This window comes from Lichenostomus cassidix, chromosome 2 (assembly GCF_008360975.1).
Source record: "Lichenostomus cassidix isolate B80296 chromosome 2, HeHo_3.0, whole genome shotgun sequence".
In the NCBI taxonomy this organism is placed as follows: domain Eukaryota; kingdom Metazoa; phylum Chordata; class Aves; order Passeriformes; family Meliphagidae; genus Lichenostomus; species Lichenostomus cassidix.
This window is the reverse complement of record NC_139482.1, coordinates 37906474-37927893: the sequence shown is the minus strand read 5'-3', so window position 1 is coordinate 37927893 and position 21420 is coordinate 37906474. Positions and strand designations below refer to the sequence as shown.

Here is a 21420-nt window from a genome sequence, read left to right as displayed (position 1 = left end):
GAAAAACTATATAGGGGATTACCTAAGGGATTTTGTCCTGTGCAAATAGGAGGTTAACAGTCTACAGGCATTTAAGTAACAAAAAGTTATTTGTGGCTGGAATGAGGTTTAAGAAGCACTGCAGGGTAAGTGGGGAACCTGGGCAATAGGAAGGGCAACATTTCCCAGATTTCCCTAAATAGCAACAGGGAAACCTTGTCATAGTACAATGGTAGCTTGAGGATGAGCCTAGAGAGCACTGCTGCAAATTACCACATCCTCCTCAGGCACAATGCCACTGTGCAAAGAAACACTGCCACAGACTCATGGAGAAATGGAGACTAAGGGTTGAACTTGAAAGAAATCTTTGAGGCAAAATTTGAAGCATATCCTGGTTTTCATGCTTGTTGGGGAAGGTGGGGTTTGGCCTCTGAGGCATCTGGCTGGGAAGGGATGAAAGAATATCACGGCATTACCATCTGGAATGCAGCAAGTTCTTATTAAGGTTTAGCGTGCATTTAAAGTGATGCCTCTGAGATCTTTATAGAACCTTGTAGAAGTCAGTGAGCAGTGATGTGCTGTAGCAAAGGTTTACCTAGTTCAAATCGGAAAGTTTTTAATGTGCAGGATGAATGTTTCTGTGAAAGCATGTCTTTCACATTGAGAGCTGTAAATCAATTTCCTTGATATACTACAAGGACACCAAGGATCCCCAGTCCTGGATGATAATTAGATTGTTTGGTTTCCTAGTGTGGGGTTCCATCTGTATCCCCTTTTAGGAACAAGGAAATATTTCAGCAACATACATCTTTACAAGGCTTTGGGAGGTACAGGCTCTTCCCCCCACCTCCTCCCAGCATGGGAGGGTATATCCTGTCTTTTGGGGTGAATCAGTAGGGGAGTTCTTGGTAAGAAGGTGTGGAAATCTATTGAAGCCCAGTAATGTAGAGAACTGAGCTGCTTATTTACCCATATGTTCAAGCCTTTGTCTCTGCAGTGTTTTGTTGGGCAGTTGGAAGGCTGGAGGTGACGGCCTGTGAGATGTCTGAAGCCTACAAAGCTTTTGTTGTAGGTGTGTAAATTCCTGCTGAGTGACCTGAGAATCAGGTATCAATCATCTCAGGTGCTTCCCCCAAGCCAGTGCCTCCCTTCATTGGTGTCTGCCTGCATGAAGCAGGACTGTGGAAGCAAAGAGAGGTCTTTGCTTGCTGTAGCATGAGCAGGACCAGCTCCACCCACAGCCAGCTGCCAAGTGAATGTGACAGAAAGGTACTCCTAGTAATAACAGCAATGACATTCATTTTTTCAGTGTGGCTGTATGTTTTACTGGTTATAACAATATTGAATAAAAACCCAAACCCACAGTTTGGGAAAGCCACTTGCTCATTTGACACCGCAAACTGAAGGAATAGAAAAATAGTTATTGACAGTGAGGCCCAGCTATTTCACATCTATGTCAGAGGGTCTGGAGGTGTGTTGCCATTATATGTAGATATTTTTGAGGACGTTAAAAAGAACACTTAAATAGGTGTTTGAAGAACTGGTTTATTTTAAAAGTTGTTGTGAAGCCATAAAGCCATCAGGAGGCACAACTGCTTTGTTCGGGAAGCCAGGACAGCTGGCGAGGAGGGCAATTTAAACTTCAGACCAGAGCCACCCAAGAGCGGCACAGTGGCCAATTTGAAGCAGCATGCTGCATTTGTGCCACAGAATGTTAGCACAGTGTGTGAGCTCCAGAAATGCCATGGGTCTGTCCCTGCATCTGTGTGGGCAGCTTCAGTCAGCCAGCAGCCCAAGGAGACACATCCCTCAACACTCCATGAGTCACGAGTCATCACTCCTATGTAATTCGCCATGACATGAAGATTACAAGATAAATTGAAGCATCTTAATTAAAACAATTAAAAGAATTAACTCCCAACATGCACAAGCTTTTGTTATAGTGCCCAAGTCCTACAAAATATTAAGTACGAGGAAGAAATCCCACAAAACATCAAGTATAAGGAAGAAACATTGCTCCCCATTTACCCCCCTAAGCTATGCAGCACATGGCTGAGCACCACCTGGTGCTCAGCTGGGCTGCACTGTTTAAGGAGTATTGTGAAATATCCATTAGTATGCCCAAATATGTATTTATAAAACAACTGCTGCATAAACTATCTAATTAAGAGATGAAAAGGAAAACTGGATCTCAAAATTCATAACGTTTCCCCCCTGTTTCCATTTCTCACTACCATAAAACTATTATTTTCCCTTTGTATATATCTGTGGTTTTACTCTTGATTCAAGAAATTTGTTTCCGTAACTAGTAAATTGCTCTAGTTTTTACTTTTTTTTTCTTAAAGAAGTAGCATGATTCACCAATGAATAAGGGCTCATTTCAGAATTTGACTCTAAACGGGACTGTGTTCAAATGACAATAACCAGGGGATAGGAATATAAAGCCATGCCAGAAATGTGTTATCAGAATAATCAGTGAAAGAAATTAAAATAAACCAACAGTAAATTAACAATATAATGACATATCTATGCAACTCCTGGTCTGGCAGGAGAAATGCACTCTTGGATCACCAGATGCATGGTGGCTGGCTTGAGAGCTGGAATGGCACCCTCTGTGCACAACTCCTTCCCTGTCCTGTGGGCAGGCATGGGCTTCTCAGACTTTGGGGTGCTGGTGGTTGTGCCAGCCAGGAGGAGGCAGGGTGACCTGTGATCCTGTGTGGCACTGGATCCTGGGAGCAGTTTTGCAGGTGGCACTAGCTCTGATAGCCGCTCGTAGGGAGCACGGGAAATCATGCTGTGGCACACACACTCAGCTCACCAGAGGAGCGGCTGCAACTCTGAGGACTTGGAAATCTTTATGACCTTGTAATTTACCCTTCTGCTTCCAGTCCCAGACTCTGAACTTCTAAAAACCTGCCCTAGGATGCCTCTGTCACCTTTCACTTGTGCAAAGGAAATTTTTTTTCCATTCTCTGATTAGCTTCATGCAAAATATTAACATACCAGGAATTACAGCATCAACTTCCATGTCAGAGGACAGTGGGTAAGTAATGAAAATATATTAAAAAGGCACCATATTATACAAGCAAGGTCAGAAGCTATGGTTCAACAATGTAGTTTACAAGGAAAATGTCAATCAAAAAAAGTAGACTATGAAGAAAATCTCCTGGATGATTTATAGGATGACTGCAGCTGCTAAATCCCTCCTCACCTCACCATATGTAATCCTCATGTTATATCAGAATTCATGAAATTGCCCTATATTTATGTGGTTTTGAAAGCTGGGTGAGCTGGAGCTTGTCCCTAGCTTAAAAAGGTTGGGTGCACTGCTCTACAATACCTTGTCATCTTCTTTTTCAGTCACTTAATATGACTGTATAAGGAAGAACATTTGTGTCTCATGTCTGTTGTATGGCTAATCAAATTTACAGTCCAATTCTATGGAGTTAATGCTATTGGGGATTTGGATGTACTGAGGTTTGGTCATTACAAAATTTCAGCTGTGTTTAATGCTAGTTAAACTGCTTTATCATTCAGAAGACAGACTATAATTCTTCTTTAAAGCTACTTTCCCCCAAATAAATGAAAATATATTGCTGCACTGTATTTTTCTCAGCTTGTATTTTTACAACTACTTCTATGTCAGCAAATAGCAATTTCAGAGCAGAATTCATCTCCTGGGCTTTGCAGTGCTCTTTTAAAAATACAGCAAACATACTCTAGTGAAATAAAAAATGGAGATGGTATATTTAACAGCTTGATTTCAATGTGCCTTCCCCATCAACCACACAATATGCAATGAGATTCCAATTGGTAATGCCAACATGGTTAAAGAGACACACATTTAGACTTAAAACGTACATTACGGGTGTTTGTATGCATTTTATATATTTTTATGAGCATTTATAAAGTAGAATTATATTTCCATTGCAGTATTTTGCAGTTTTAATAGAGAACAGCTGATGGAGCCAGTTATTACACCACCACAAGTGGGTTCTCAGAAAGATTTCAGGAGTACCTTAAAACCTAAAAAACCCACAGCCCTATAAAAATCTCAGTTTCTTCAGCCAAATATTTAGAATGTACTTTTTTTCTTGATTCAGGTTTAGATTCAGCTCTGTATCAGGTTCTAAAGAGTTGGGCTCCAGCTGAAGAGTAAAATTAAAGTGGAAGAATTTCCAAAGCTTAGATGTAGTTTGAAAGGTCTTATTCCTTCTTCTCAATGGTAAACGACTCCATGGTAACATGGTGAGAGCATCCCACTGAGAGGCTCTACGAAACTACCCGTACTGAAACGTCAGTCCACAAAAATTAAATGTTTCCTATTCTTTGGACAGGATATATGGCATATAGGAGAAAACAAATAAGTAATTTCCTAGTTATTTTAACTTCTGTTACACATTTAGAAGAGTTTTTGGTTTAGGGAATACTACTTTTTTTTTGTTTGTTTCTTTTAGGACAGCCTCTCTTTCCAGATATTATGCTGTATTTGTTTTTCAGTTAAAAAATGTGGAGAGCTTGAGTTTTATTTTTTAAGGAAAAGTCTATATGTTCTGTATATCATCTACAGGATACCTGCCTTGGAGTCACCTTTATACACCTTTATAAAGGCCGGTTACCCCAAAACCAAACCTCCCCACAATAAAAGTTCATGCTTTCAGTAACTATGTTTTGTTTGGTGGTTTCATTGCAAACAGTAGTGCAGGACAGAATATATTCCCATATTGGCTTGCAGCAAAAGCCAAGATTTCTGAATCCAATTTTTGTTGGTATTAATATTGTACCAACCTTTAAGTCCCAAAAGGTAAATTTAAAAAAAAAATATATTAGGATTGGGGCAAGAGCAGAAACTAATACTTCACTGAAACACCAGCTTAACAGTAAATGCTGACAGCTTGATTCACACCAAAATCACCCTTAAACTTAATTAAAAAATTATTTAATATATACTTTCTTATGTTGTTTTCAGTGGTATTCAGGCTAGTGTTATAAAAAGACCAGTCAGTGAAAATTGCAAAGGCAGTGTGAGACATGCTATAACAAATATGTCACAGAACAATTTAGTACTCCAAGAGGAAGGGATTAAGAGAAGATGAATTGTTTGTGAGTAATTTTATTTATAGTGTCACTTTGCCTCGGGAAGTTTTTATATTTAGCCACATATCACCTGTTTTAAACTCAGTGAACTCCTAGGAGACCATGTCAAGGATACTGTGAGTCTTGATGTAGAAAATGAGATATGTGAAATGCATCATAGTATCCTTCAGTGATCTTAGAGCAGCAGTGTTGCTCTCTTTTGCTATCATTAATAATAATGCACAAAGTAATTCTTTGCAGGCAGAGACAGGTGAAGTGGCACACCGAATTACTCCACTAACCTTTCACCTTTTAAAAGAGTGCTCAAACCCAGGGCACAAGTGAAAAGGAGTGCAGCAGCACTAATCCCTGTTTGTGCAGCAATAAAATGAGCTCGCGGTTGGAAGCCTGATCAACACACGCGCACGAACTGGAACAACAGTGTGATTCAAGGCAGAACAAAGGGTGGTAGCAGGGCTCTGAATTGCTTTACACAGCCTACAAGCTGAACTACAATTTATTCCTGACTTTCACAAAATCACAGTTTCAACTATCCACATAGAATGTATTTTGCCATCTGCGGGGCTCTTTGAAAGTGATACAGAAGAATGATAAAAGTGATCAATAAACACTGTATTAAAAAAAGGAGAACAAATAAAATGAATTGTTTCACTAAAGAAAAATGGTTGTCATTAGAAGAGAAAGAAGCAAATTCCAGAAAGGTCTAGTGTCTACTATAAAAAAAGTCAGTGATGCTAATATCAATTATAGCTCACAGTAGAAAACATATGATAGGACGTATAATGAACTCTGTTTCTCATTTCAGGAACTAGTTTTTCAGATTTGTCAGGTCAGTTCTCAACACTCAATAGAAACATTCTAAAACATATAAAAAGTCAAGTGGTCTTACAGTGGTGCCTTAGTTTCCCATCTGTGAAGCTGGACTAAAGCCTTTCCATCACCCAGGCTAAAAACTGCAAGGTATCTGGATACTTTCATACATGTGGCTGTACAGATGTGTATCACAAAGAGACTGCTAACCATGACTTGACTCTAAATTTTGAGCTCTGTAGAATTGTCTGAAACACTTCTGTTAAGTTTGCGCAGTGATTGCAGTTACAAATATTAAGGCATATGTGACTTGATTACGATGTCCAAACTGTTGTCTGGAGAAGAAATGTTACCTACCTTCAAAAATAAAAGAGCTCTAGAAATCTAGTTTAGGAAACATCCATTTACTAAAATATCCATTTTGTAAGCATGGAAGGAGAAATTCATTCCTCTCTCTAGACTTGTGTTTGATTGCTGTCAGGCTACCTACCACAGACCTGTGTGAAATATGAGGCTGCCTAAGAAAAAGACGTTTCAGAAATAAGGAGTATTATCTGGCCCAATTTTATTAACGCAGCTCTTAAAGGAAAGTGTTGGCAGTGATTCATCTCTGTGTCTTGCCAAGGGAAATCATTCTTGTTTAAAGAGAAAGATTTTTTTTCAGACTTCAGTTTTTAGCAAGGTTTCTATAAACTTCACTGGCTGACTGGGAGTTAGCTGAGGCAATCATGGATCGGCGAGGCACAGTGTACTGATCTTGAAGAGTTGTCTTTAATTAAGGAAGAACATGCACCTATTAGAAGTGCCAGTATGCTGGAACAATTAAAATTCTGAAATAACACCCTTCACTTTGATACTTGGATGCGTCTCAATATTAAAAGCACAGATACATTAGCAATATGTCTTCTCATAATGACGAACTCAATTGAGAAGCAGTTGTTATTAGAAATAAAATTAATAAAAAGGTGTTAGTAACTGTAGAACTTAATTTAAAAGACATTACATGGCATGTGGTTTGATAAAATTTGAAGAAGTTACAGCAATATGCATTTACCTTGTAGAAGATGGCTGTGAGTGGGTAACAAGAAAATCACAGCCCTCAGATCTCAACATGCTGTCAAGCAACCAAAATGCTAAGACCCATAATTAAACTGGCTTTTATCCATAGGGTCATAACTGTGTTTTCAGAAAAGCACCGTGGATGTGATTTTTTTTATGTGTCTGAAGAGTCAGTAAGGGAGTGATAGCTATTCTGTAGGAATGTTTGTGTATTTAGCCTTTCTTCCATCTAACAATAATGGAACCAGTTTTCTTCTGGATTTGTCTCTCCTTATTTCCCACTAATCGCCTCCTCCAGGCAAAAGATTGACCTATGGGTTTTACACACCCTGATCAAACAGTTTAATCCCTAAGCAACTGTGGGTAAAGCTATTCTCTGTGACCATGCTTTGTGCTGTTAGACATCCTATAATCACATGTACCAAAGGTAGATTGCTCTGCAAGAAAACCAGGAGGTCCTATAGGATCCACTTACCATGTGGATTCCCAGAGCACAGGGAGGTGCGGGGAGGAGGTGTTACTGTGTGGTCTGGTCTTTGGTGGCATTTAGACACTGAGAGGAAAATGAGTCCTAAAGTCATCTTCACTCTTACAAGAGTGTTTGAATGTGACCAGTACAAAAAATCTTCAACTTAAACATATGCATTTTAGGTCAAATGCAGGAGTCATCTGAATCCTGCTCTTGAATCTATCCCTTTCTACCTTTATTGCAATTCATCCTTAGAAAATAGAAAAGCCTACATATCTTATGAATGCTGCTTACTTTGGTTTAATCTGATTTTCCCCTTCTTGTCCTATTAAATCTCATTATTAATTTGTCAAATTTAAATCCAAATCTCATTATTAATTTGTCAAATTTAAATCCAAAACTGCTATTAAGAATCCCATAAAAATGTCAAGAGAATACAAGAGGCCTTTATTTACAAAAGGGTGGGTTAGTGAAGAATTTTATCCCTTCTAAAGGCCTACTAAATAAGACTCTTTCATAGCCTAGGGCCTGAAAGCCTTTGGCACGTTGAACATCCATTGGAACAGGAATAGGAACTTAGGTGTGCGTTGCATGAACACACCTCTTACTGTTACCCAATAACACAAAACCCAGTCAGGCCTCTCCATTCCCTATCCATACAGACAATGACTGAGGAATCAGCAGGTGAATGAGAATATAACCCCAATTTTAGCAACCAACTGGACTATCCACTTCTAGATTAACTTCAGAACATGAATAAAATTATGCTTAATTATAAACAGGTTCTAATAGGACTGGAAGGAAAAAACAGGTTAAACAAAACAACTAGCACTCATCACATGGGCAATTTTTGCTCCTGGATTAGCTGCAATGCTGAAAAAGGAGTGAATTTGTGATATTTGACAGCAATAACTTAATATTTAGTAACAGTTAAAATAACTGTATTTGGAAATCTTATCTTCCCTGCCTGAGGGGTCACATTGACTCCACTGGCATGCCTGAGTAAGTGATAATCACTTTGCAAAATGATTTCAGGCATTGGCATAAAGAGTCCTGAGACTGAGCTGTAGAAAAAGCTATACAAGGTAAGAGATGGAAAAGACATGGAAGGACATGGAAGGTCACTTTATACAGCCACTTTATCTAATCAATATTATAAAAATCCAAGCAATGAGGATTCCAGCCCTTGAGAATTTTCTGAAATCGAATTCATTTTGGAGTTGCAAATGCTCCACTCCATAGAAGGGCCTTTTTGTAAGCCTTGTACAGATGGAAAATTCTACAAACAACTTACTAATCAGAGCTCTATTTCTGTATCCCACATGAATGTGAAATCTTACAGTACAGCCCATCCTTAAATTTGGGACAATTGCACCATATATTCTGGTATTAAAGTAGCTGTCTACAACTCCATCTGATGCACCTGAACCTAATTTGCTGTGAAAACAGGGATTCTGAAACACACACTGCATATAATTTTTTTTATTTATTGCCTTTGATAGATCTGCAAAACTGTAAAAAACAAACAACCGTTTCCTCCTCCCCTGCTGAATAATGTAGAAAATTAGCCATGCAAAATATGAGACATGTCTTGCAGCAGTGTAAATCATCTCTGAAGGTAGAATCTGAATGACTCAGGAATACTAATTTCTGAAATCTTACTCAAGAAAGTAAGAGACTAAATGATTTAATAGCTAACACACCCAGGACTATAAATTTTGCTTTTTAGGATTGACTCTAAATTCTCATTGGAAATCTGTTAGCCAAATGTAGCAGCCTTCTTTTCAGGAGCTTGAAGAATGTGGAGCGGTGTGATTTCTATGGTGAAACAAAAATACTTGTATTTTAAGAACAGGAAGAATCAGTCTTAAAAATAGTTGTGCTAATCAGGGTCTTAAGGGTGGTTCTTAGGCAGTTGGAAATGTATGGCAAGAAATTTGAAAATCTGTCCTTGCTTTCATGTTAAAAAAGGTACACAGAGAAAAAACAACAAACACAAAAAACAAAACCCCACTTAGTAAAATGGAACAAAGTCTAAATGAACAATCTGGAGTACAAAAGTCCAGCAGGACTGATGCCAGTTTACTCCATCTGAGATTTGAGGTATTTGCACTAACTGGGAATAATGAATATTAGATTAAATTATTCTAAGGTTTGAAAATTCATGTGATGTCTATATTCATTGATTTTATGCTTTTGATTTCCCCTTAAATATAAACAGTTCTATTAGTGACAAAAATATATTCAGTTGAATGGGTTAAGCCTGGAAGTTATGTATCTACTCCATAAAAAAAAAAAAAAAGAATCCAGTGTGATTAAAGACATGCCTGTATTGGCAGACAAAACCTGCATGAAACAAAGAAAGTATGTTTAATGACTGTAAAATATTAGAGTGTAGTTTGAAAGGCAATTTACTTTATATCTTGGAACTCATTCAAATTAGGCTAGAAATCTATATTTTATATATGCGAAATAAAAAAGAGCTTTATTTAAATACTTCACATGGTTAAACATTTAATGTTGATGCCTTATTTTGGTCTTGGTTCACACAAAGATTTATTATGTGTATGCACTAAGTTACCTGTCTTCTCTCTCAAGTAATGGGCATAGGAAACCTCCACTGGTAGTATTTTAAATTACACATGTTTGTTGGAAAGAAAATTAATTGCAACCTTTGTATTTGTAGCATCCATCACTCATGCATTTTCTCTAGTACTTTTAATTTAATGATGGTTGAGTTTAAGCTTAAAGAAAGTCTGTGTTTCTTGAGCAGAAATCAAAAAACTTCTAAAAGCCCTGTATGTATATTTATCATATAGCTTTTATAGGTTTCATATTTTAAAAAACCCATCAAAAGTCAGGTGGATATTTTTCCAGCCTTGCTTCTGTTTTGTGATGAGTGTAATTTTATATGTTCTAGAAACCCTTTTTGAGGGATAATAAAAATGAGGACCAGTTAAGTGTTGTGACAAGAGTCTTTTTTCTTATGAGTGCCAGTTACATCCCTTTACATTTATTTCTTGTCACAGATGTACAAAGCCTCTTTACTGATTTGGATTTTAGTCAATCTCTGATTTAATCAGATGCTATTTAATAAACTGATGTTGGGTATTATTATGTCTGAAGTTCAATTTTTCTCACATCTCCTTAAGTAAAAACAAATTAGAAGCAGAAACATTATTGAAAAGGACAAGAAATCATTAACAGCATGGTCAAACCTTCCCTATTTAAGGAATGGCTGAAATCTAAGCTGATTTCTTCTAGAAGGAAAAAAACTACAAAATAAGATGTGACAGGTAATTTGGTAAAGAAAATTATTTTTAAAAAAAAGAAAAGTGGTCTTGCTTATCTTTTCCATAATAAGAAAGGCATACAAACAAAACCACAACACATTTAACAAAAGTTAAAAGGAAGGATATGCTTCATTAAGCACACACAAAAAATATGTGGGAATACTAGAAGGTGAGTTAGGAAACTCAGAAAAGAATTAGAAAACTTAGCAGCCATGCCCCACCTGAGTTGCCATTGCAAAGGCTGTTACTGCTTCAGCGCATAATCTGATTGTTAGCTGTGGCTAGGAGGGAATTTCCTCTCCTGTGTATTACTGTGTGAGTAAAGTGCATTACTGAGGGATTTTTACACTTTTCTCTGAACCACTGAGGGATGAGCAGTTGCAGGCAGTGTTCCTGACTCAACGAGTAGCACTGGTTTTCTGCTAGAGAATGACTGTACTCCTTCCAGTCATTATTCTTTGCAGAGTTCCAGATACATCAGAAAAAGAGCAGGGTAAGTGCGGGCGTGACTGGCATCCGGAGCAATAGCTAATGACTGCATCATGCCTTGGATACCACAAAATCCAAATTTTATTTTTAAAAAGTAATCTCTACCATTTGCTTTCTAAATTACATAAACCCACCAATTTTCTTATGTAAATATTTCCAGATACTTCAGGAAAAAAAAATGACTTAAACAGACTGTAGACTTCTGAAACCATAATGGGGGGTTTAAAACTAAGCATTTCTAAACAATCTTACTTCTATAGTTGTGTTAATCTTTTTAATGATGTCTTGTGAGTTTTGAATTACCTAAATCTAAACACACTAAAAGCCTCTATGCTCACAAATAATGGTCTTCTACCCATAAGGTGTTGTCAAAGTGCAACTGAAAAGAGCAATGATTTAGGCCAACATCAATAGTAATCCTGATCCAAGCCTCCTCCCCCTGCACACATAATTAGGAGATATTCCAAGACATATTTTCCTGAGAACTACTAAAGGGATGACAGTTCACAAATGTTTTTCCTGCTGTTATAATAATCCCCACAGTCATGAGTTCATGTTGAGGGGACTTAGTCAACTGATAAGAACAAATCTTGTAACAGTTTCATCAGCTTTTCATGGCAAAAGAAATTAATTCTATTTCAATGCTTATCTATGTGCAATTTTCATAATGTGCTGCTGCATTTCTTGCATTTACATCTGTTTAATTTCATGTTTATAGATCATGTCCACAGAGTTTAAGACATATAGGTGTACGTGTCTGCAAATATTTAAAGACCAGATGTATAGCAAGTCTCTCCCTGGCAGTGCTGAGAGGCTCCTAGTGAGATTTCAGATGTTTAAATCCCATGGGAAGTACTGAAAACTCTGCCAGCTGTCAGCCAGCAGCTTTAGGTGCCTAAATGCCTTTAACATTTTGGTACTGCGTGTTCAGCTCAGAATATGAGAAACTGTAAGTGATTCAAACTACAGAATAGAAATTAATATTGTATACACACTACAGCATAACTGGTACAGCACAGTATCTTTTAAAAGGAATGGAAAGAGAAAGCACTGATGACCTACCAAGAATTTGTAAATATCAGCTCTAGATTCTATCATATGATTAGTGCAAATATGTAAATTTACATATGTAGCCGGTTCTGCAGAAAAGGGAGTGGAACCTACAGTATTTAAAGATAAGTACTTTCTTGCAAAAAGAACTTTGTCACAACTGATGGGATTGCTTTGCTCATGTTTTTCCCAAGACAACCCCACCTTTGACGAAGTCATTCTGCACTCACTGAGAGCAGAACAAACCCCATCAGTTTTATTATGCTGCATTTTCCATTCATGCTCTTTTAGGACAACTTATTAGGGTGGCCTTTATGCAGAACACCCATTTTTCCTCCTCCCAGCCCAGCAGCACCAAGGCAGCAGAGCAGCCACACACTACACTTTGTCTTTGTTAAGCCTCGGGAGTGAGCTCATTTCATTTGGAGACAACTCACGTCAGAGATGTAAAATGGAACAGAAAGGTTATGTTGTGACCTAGAACAAGCCAAAAACATTACTCCCTGAATTTATTCCTCTCTGCTTTAATTTTCGTTTACTGTGTGTTACTTGTTGCCATGCTTGAGTGACACGGCATAGAGTATTTTCCTGCTTCAGATACAAAGAAAGCATTTTCCATTGTGCTGAAACAGCCCAGAAACCTGCCCACTTCCTGACAGAGTACAGTATACAAACTCTGAAGAAAAGGGAAAAAACAGCTCCAAGCTAAAGAATAGAAATAATCTCAGACAACAGAGTAATTTCATTGTTTACACGACCCTCTGCTGCTTACAAAAAGGATATATGGGAAAACGAGATTGTTTTGTTGTATGTCTGAGAGTACTGTGTTGTGACATTGCACCTGGTAGCCTGTGGGTGCCAGGAAAGAATCAAAGTAGTAGGGCTTAGCTAGCCTCATAAAATTGGACCAATTAATAATGTTTTACCAACTTAGAAGTATTTCAGTCATTTTCCAGAATATTCATCACATTTGACAAATCTACTCAAATATGGATTGTTAAAGAATGTTAAAGAATAAATGAGTATTTATAGTTTTAAAGAGTATTTATAATGAGTACTTACAACTTTCCTGTCTTCTACATGTCTTGACAAAAATGTTCAAAAAGGAAACAAAATTCACTAGAAACTGCAACAGCATATACTTGGGCACAGGAAAAGACTAAGAGTCCTTTTTGATAAATGGAACAAAGCTGATCAGATTTTAAATGAGAAAGAAAAAATTCAGATTGGATTCTAAAGCAGTGTCTGATAGTAGCAAAATGTGCAGATTGTGGCTTTAAGGAAAAAAATTACAAGAATGAGGAAAATGAGAAGTGGCTCATCCCTTGAACTTGCTGTCATCCAGAGTTTCTAAATTCACTTCACAACTGGGGGTGAGGGGAAAAGAAGGAATGATAATTGGGAAGTCTAAAAAATTGCACAAGGAACATCTGATGTGAACCTGTGCTGACAGAAAGCAGCCTGTGCTATGGGGAAGCACCAGACGAGGAGGAACACAGTACATGCTTCCTGTTAGATCGAGATATATAGAATAGTGGAGAGAAAAGAAGATTCATGCAGGCTGCTGAGTGCTGAGGAGCACAGACCTGTTCTTCATTACCCAGGGCTGGGTAGCTATTATAAAATTTGAACATGGAAGCCAAATAGCAGAGCTGTGACCACAAGTCAGCCAAATTCCCACTCAGAGCCAAATGTTCCAGCATGGAACAGATTTTATTACTACAGCTATGTTACATTTTCCTCTATTAAGCTGCCTTAGATTTATTTTTAAACTTTTTTTTTTTGACAGGCTGGTGTTTTCTAGTATCTCAGTAATTCTGAAAATAGATCTTGTTTTATTGATACAGTGGACATCTATTAGTGTATTAAAATGCATGCTGGTGTGGCTGGGGTTTTGCTGGCTGAAGAAGCAGAGCTATTCTTGTGGAACCTGATGCATCAACACACACTGACTTTGTAAGTGGCTGTGGCAATTTTGGCTCTTGGTTCCCCTGTGCCAGAGATGATCAGCCCAAGGCAGTGTCAAGAGTATGGAGTGTGTCAGTGGGCATCAAAGTCTGGTAGCCTCACTCCAACTCCTGGTGGGAGAGGTATTTTCCTGAGAGGGTTTAAGTGAACCTACTTCCCTTTGTCTGGGGTGTGGAGAAGACAATTCCATGGGTATTGTATTGTATATCAGGTATTCCAGGTATTCCTGTCACTACCTGTCAATACCTTATGCAAATTGGTAGAGATTGTGGAATTGCTACAAACAAATATTTGGATGAAGCTAAAGTTTCCCAAATATCAACACAAATTCAAAATGTGGAGGTATTCAAAACTTTTTTAGACAGCAGATCTGTCCATATTGCACTTGGAGGTATGGACACTGGCCAGAGCAATTCCAACAGCTGGCTTTGGGGATGGCTGCTGAAGGCAAACCTGCCATGGGACAGGACATGGGACATGGGCATCGCAGCAGGACACCAACTTCCCTCCAAGAATGTATACTGCTGTCTGAAAGGGAAATGGGCTGAGAAATCACTAATTCAGTTCTTTCCCTTGCTTGTTGTCTGACTTAAATTTCCCCACCTACTCCTGTTTTGCAAAGGTTCTGGAAATAGCAGCAATTCCATCAGCTTTGTAGCAGGGCAAATATCGTTCAGGCTTTTAGAGCTTTTAAGCTTATGTTGAAAAGTCACTCTCCAAAGTGCTGTTTTAGATCCCATTGAGGATCAAAGATATGTATTAAATTACCCTATTGAATCCTTTTCTGCAAGAGATGACAGAACTGGGATTTTATACCCTCAGCAACAAGAGTACAGAACCTTGCACGCCCTTAGGAAAATGATAAGGGAAAAAAAGAAAAAGGAAAAAAAAGTAAAAGAAAAATGTAGTAAGTGAATCCCATCTCTAAAATTCTTAAATACCACAACTTTCATGCAGGTGTATGTGAGGGTGTTAACATCTTTTGGCAGAAAATTTAGGCAGACCTAAATCATGCCAAACCACATGGGCAATTTATAATTGCAACAGAAAAAGAACAATAGCATGTTATCCAAAATTGCTTGTTATACCTACTCTGTGATAAAAACAAAGAAGTTTCTGGGGAAGATAAAGGCAAAACATAAGGATGACTCATATGAAGAAAGCTTAAAAGCATGTCTTGTGTCCCTTAGTGAGATGTGTAAAGATCTGCGTAACCTTAGGATCGTTGACTTTGCCTAGCTATGCTTAGATAAATATAAGTCATTAAAATGCACAGCCACATTACTTCATGTGGGTTAACAAAGTATGAAACCCTCTAGTAAATTCATGATTCATGGCAGTACTTGTAAAAAAACAGCACATACACTTCTAACCGAGGTACAATATATTTGAAAGCCACAATGTATGTTGCAGAGCTTTTTAACATAGTCTACTTTTCAGGCGTGCTGAGCAACTGCAACTACTATAAAAATTGATGGGTCTCACATCAAAGTAATGTAGTGCTACCTGTCCAACCCATTTACTCTTATGAGTACATTTATTGTGAGGACACACATGCTTCAGCCTCAAACTATGTTCACAGCAAACTTTCCATGTAACACTAAACAAACTGCCTCACACTTCCTGGTGAGTTTAGAAGGTAATGAGACAAGCAGCTTTACACTGCTGATATAATATGTCACTGAAGTATCTGAGAGCAGAGCAACCAACTTGACTAGTGCTGACCCCAGTGAAGTGGGTACTGCAGGCAGTTGTTTGTGCATTTCCTTTGCCAGAGGTTAATGCCCTTTTCTAGCAAAAGCTTTTTCTTTCTTTTGCTCTTCCTTTTTTTTCCTTTTCCTTTTTTCTCTTTCTTTTTCCTCTTTTCCTTTTCCCACCATTTCACTCAATTGGGTTAAAAAGCAGACAAACAGTGAAAATGACAGGGCTAAGACAGAAATAACCTTCAGTGGGGCTGCCAAGAGAGATAGGGACATCCAACAGGGAGCAGTAAATATTTCCACCCGGATGACGGTGATGATGAGTAGGTTAGTCTGTCTTGCTGTGCCTCATGCCCCAATGAACTCTAAGAGTCAGGCATATTCAGGAAGAATGAGTGGAGGTGGGATGAGCAGGGGAACAGAAAGCATCTCTTACAGAAGGAGGCTCACAAACACAGGTCTGGTAGTGTGCAGCAAATAAAAAGGAGGAAAGAGCATGGTTCTTCATTAGTACACAGGGAGTGAAAACCAGGAAAATAGTCACTTAAGCTATAGGACAAGACTTGCTTAAAAACAAGTGGGTATAAAATTCTTGAGTCAGTTCAGGTTAGGAATCAGACAGAGGTTTCTAAAGAGCAAAGCAAGTGTAGCTCTGTAGAGCTCTTCAGCATTTACTTTGGCTACAGCTGCCATCCAAGTGTCCAGCCTAATTGCCTGTGGGAAAGCAGTATTGTGGCTGCCCACATCTCAGTCTGCCACTCTCATCCTCTGTGCATCCCTGGCACATCCCCATCACAGGAGCTCGCAGAAGGGCATGGCTGCCATGCAGGGAAGAGGGCCAGGAGCAACAGCACAGCATTTGGTTCAGTAGAGGAATAAAATCCGCACTGACTGTGGAACTTGCATGTGGGAAAAATGGTAAGGAGCCAGAGCCAGAGGATGACACCAGAAGGGAAGAGGCTGGTGTGAGGGAGAGGTAGCAGGCTTTGTTCTGATGTTCTAATCAAGGATTAGCTGTGTGTTATTAAGCAGACATGATTCGATGCTAAGACTGTTCAGACATTGGGGATAATCAGGCCAGCCAAGTTCAGATTTTGAATGTGAATAAGGAAACCATGCAAAGAAAAGTGTTGTAGTGTTATAATTTATTTTCTCTGAAGCATTTGCAAACGATATTTTTCCTGGGGCACAAAAACCTTTGGCAGGGCCAGGATGGCAATGATCAACTATGAAAAATAAACATGTTAACCCAGATCGGTGTCACCAGCTCTGTAACTATAAAAAATAATTAATTTGCTTAGCACTTCAAACTCAGTAAAGTACAAAATCTCTGGGGCCATCTGCACTTGAAAGCTCTTTGGATTAAGGCAGTGTGGGAATTTACACTCCCCAGGCTCAGCTTGAACACTTAGAGTATAGTTGACTTTTACTCCAAGCAAGACAGGTTTTTGTAAATAAATTTTCGAAGTGGGGAGTTACTCTGAAATAACTAACTGCCCACATAGGTCAGCCCAAGCAGCTAACACTGGAAGCAGGCATTTTCAGCACCCAAGCATAGAGACTGTAAACACTCACTCACTCCGTTTCACGCAGGTGAATGTATCTATCAGGTTTCTAGGGTTGCTCATGCACACGCCAAAGTATTTGCAGGGCTGGAGCCCTGCTTTGTAGAAAGGGACGTGTGCTGTGACCTCAAGCACCACCTTAAAGAAAAATACTAATCCCTGGACTGGATGCTAGCGTATCCCACCATCTCTCCCACCTCTCAGATACCACTCCATCTGGCTCTCTTGCACTCCCTGATAATGCACATGTATTCAGTCATACACAAACCCTGTGGCACCCCTTCCCCCCATGAAAAAGTCAGCCAGCTGTTACAAAATTCAGACATTTCATTAACACAGTTTACTGGCTGATACTGCCAAGCAAAACAGAGACAATTAATAATAATCAGGACTGAAGGGTCTGAGGCAGTTTATGAGTAAAGGATTGTATTAGTTGCTTAAAAAGGAAAAACTTGCTCCTGCCTGGAGTGATAGGGAACAAAGGGCGGTGATGTATAACCAGGGAGGAAAGAGACTCTCTCCGTGGCTTTTGTAGATTACTGTGTGAATGACAGGAGCGGCAGGAGCAAATACCTCTTTTCATTTGCTCAGCCTGCTGGAGAAGAATAGCAACGCTTGCCAGTGAAGCTGCAGCTGTGCTTCAGCGCCGTTTAATCACTGTGTATGACTGAGGGTTAATTAGCTGCCATTCTTACTCCTATTTGTTGTTCTAATGAAGATTTGCATAAATGTAAGAGTAGGGGGTAACTGATACTTGATTCTTCCCTTCAGAGGCCGGGCTGGAAGACTCGCCCATCCTAAGTGTTTATGTTTGTGGGAGATTCAATGTTGCCTTTCCATTTGACCTGATCTGCTTCTGGCTGATGAATAGTGAAAAAAGAGTTCAAAGTTGCTTATCAAATCGAGACCCCTGTTGTTTTTCTGCCTTTAGAAATGGGCAGACCAGTTAGATGAAGAGATGACTGAGGGATTAGAAAATTACTCCCAGCTGACAGAGAGGAAAATACATCTATGCATGTTTCTGTAGCTACATACATATATATATGTAGCTTTGTATGTATATATTATATATTTCAGTGATACATGTATCAGTGCTCTATCTATCTATCTATCTATCTATCTGTCTATCCATCCATCCATCCATCCATCCATCCATCTGATGACAAGTAATCAATACTTTTTTAATGATAAAATATAATAAAAAATAATGAGTCAGGCAGTACAACTGCAACATTATTAGGCAATATGAAAAAACGCAAGGACTTGTAAATTTTTGCAAGCCTTCGGTTGCACCTCACTAACATTCAAAATTCACTTTTAAATAAAAAGGGGATCTAACATGAAACAGGCAACTTCCAAGGAACGCGAAAATGACTCAGTGGTTCAAAAATACCTGCCATCAGTGCCTTGGGAGAGTGGCACACAAATTAAGAAAATGCGTTAATTCCTCACAAAAAGGGAAAATTTTACCATGAAGCAGTGACAAAATCCAAAATTACTTCATAATTAGAAAGAAGATTTGAAAATGAAACATCATAAAATTGCTTTATTTACTATGGTCAGGACAATGCTTATGGCTGCTAACTAAAGAGGTTGAATGGAAGAACTTCCCATTTTTGGTATGTTACCTTGTTATGATAATATAGTATGGATAATGATACTATATAATATATGATAATATAGTATGGATAATTGTTTTCAGCATTCCTCTTACACACTTGATATGCTAAAACTGTTGTTTGACAGTATCTGTAAGCATTTAAGATTGAGAGAGCAGAAGCAGTGAATTTCAAAATTTCAAACCACTACTGGAAAGTGTCCACCTTTCAAGATGACTGTATCCCCCCAAAGAGAGGTGACCACAAGAGAGCACATATTTATTGCCAGTTTCACAATCTCTACACAGCTTTGCAGTGTCTGTAGCTCTTTACCTGGTCTCTAAGACACATGAGCAAACATGAATTTGGTTTTTTTACACTTCTGTCATCTATCTGCCTGACTACCTACAGACACTTCTGTATATTTTTGGCTAAACACTAACAGAAATCAATCTTTCAGAGATATAAGCAGAGAGCATTCAATCCACCTGAAATAAATGTGCCTAAAATGGTAACACTCTATCACTCCAGCTCTTAGCTGAAAGGAACACCACAGGTTTCAATGTTCTATACCGTAACAAACCCACATGAAAATTAAAGCAGTCAATCACATTTTTGCCCGCTCTCACCTTATTTTGAGTTTTGAAATATTTCAATATTCTATTACAGCTTTCAATTCAGCCCCTGATTATGCCAGAATCTCACATTCTGCCATTTTCAAAGCAATTTTTAGCCCTTCAGGCAAATTAAAAATAATATTGAAGTGTATAATAAAAAATAAGCCAGAAACAACCCTCATGATATGTAATCATCATATAATTTTCCTTCAATGATTCTTTAGTAGTTTCTACATATTATGACTTTCTGAGACTACAGTCAGAATTATTCATTGGTAAATAGGGTAAGAGAAAGTGGAAATTACAGATCTAGTGGTCAATGACATAAAACAAATCTAAAAGAGCTGAGGGGAGAGGTTAAGTGCTATGCTAGTTAATAAGAATGACAGCTTGCTTTGAATACTCATGCTGACTGCTGACGATATTGAACAAACCTCATTTAAACTAATTTTCATTATTTGTAGAGTCTGCGTTAGGCATCTATCATTGTCAGCGCTATTAATATTCTTTTCAGAGACCACATTATCAGCATATTTAAATGAAAGCTTTCCTTTTCAATATTTATTAACTCATTAATATTTCTTGGTAGTAATATCCCGGTTGTAATATCCAAATTAGTGCATACTAAGGTATTTTCTACTCATTAAAATTTCTGAATCAAAAATATTTTATTTTTCAGTACTAAAACTGCATTTGAGCGCCTGAAATTCTGCTTTTTTTTTATACTATTTATATGAATGGCATTTAAAATTTACATTTTCATCTTTTTTTCAGTAGGTACCAGCAAACCAGAGAACTGACCACATCATGGTAGCTGAACAAGTGAGAATTATGAATGAACATGGATATGAAAGTCAATTCGTCTTACCTGGGTTACAGTCTGTGAGGAGGGAGCAGATGGAGAGGAGAACTTTAGAAATGGTTAACGCTGGACTCCAGTTGTCTTTTAAAATGTCCAGGCAGATGACGCCTTGGCTGTTAATGTTACAGTGGTAGATCCTTGTCCGGAACGTTACCTGGAAAGGACAGTGTGTCTGAGTACAACAGCATTCAAACCAATAATTACACAATTATTGAGCAACGAAAAATCTAGGAACTAACATTCTGCTTTCCAGGTTGAAATGACAGTACTCTGCTACTGCCAGTTAAAGACTGGGCAAGAAAAAATAAACAAAATAAACTCTGCCCCTTGCATTTGTGGCCAGCAGTGAAACTGGTTTGTGCAGGCTGAGAGTGGGACACATTTCCTGAGCTTCCTCTTGCCTTGGTCTCATCAATCTCATTATTTCGTATGGGGCCAAAAAGAGCTGTTCCAGCCCCTGATCTGGACTATGCTCATAACTCACGTCCACAGCTCTTTCACACTTTGAAGGGAGACAGAACAAGACAGATTCTTCTACTGTCTTCATCTGTTCATCATTTGACACAATAAATTTAGCTGTAAAAAAATATGGAGACATCACAACACTGACTCCTGAAAAAATTGAAGTGAAATATTTTTGAGAAAGGCTGCTCAAATAAAATGCTTGTATTTCCAAATTTTAAGTTACAGTTTTATCAGTAGAATTATTTACAAACACCTTTCAGGGTTTTTTGGTAGCTTATTTAAATGATTTCTGTATCCATTTTATATTGCCTCTTGGGTGATCCTATGGGTAATAAACCAAGGAGATTATTTTAGCCCAGAATTATGTCCTTCTTCAAGTTATTTATATCCTTCTTC

General features: G+C 38.3%; 1 protein-coding gene and 1 long non-coding RNA gene across 3 annotated transcripts in view; one reads left to right on the top strand and one right to left on the bottom strand.

Moving 5' to 3' along the window:
• UBE2E2 (ubiquitin conjugating enzyme E2 E2) overlaps positions 1–21420 on the bottom strand; it is a 202832-nt gene that overhangs the window by 2149 nt on the left and 179263 nt on the right. For both annotated transcript variants that reach the window (XM_085051082.1, XM_085051083.1), the window contains exon 5: positions 20566–20713. In XM_085051082.1, coding sequence (XP_084907208.1) covers positions 20566–20713 — 148 coding nt within the window. The remainder of the gene's footprint in view (positions 1–20565; positions 20714–21420) is intronic.
• Positions 1006–21242, top strand: LOC146441165 (uncharacterized). The gene is made up of 2 exons (XR_014849806.1): positions 1006–1248; positions 20472–21242. It is a non-coding gene; the product is annotated as an uncharacterized LOC146441165 (long non-coding RNA).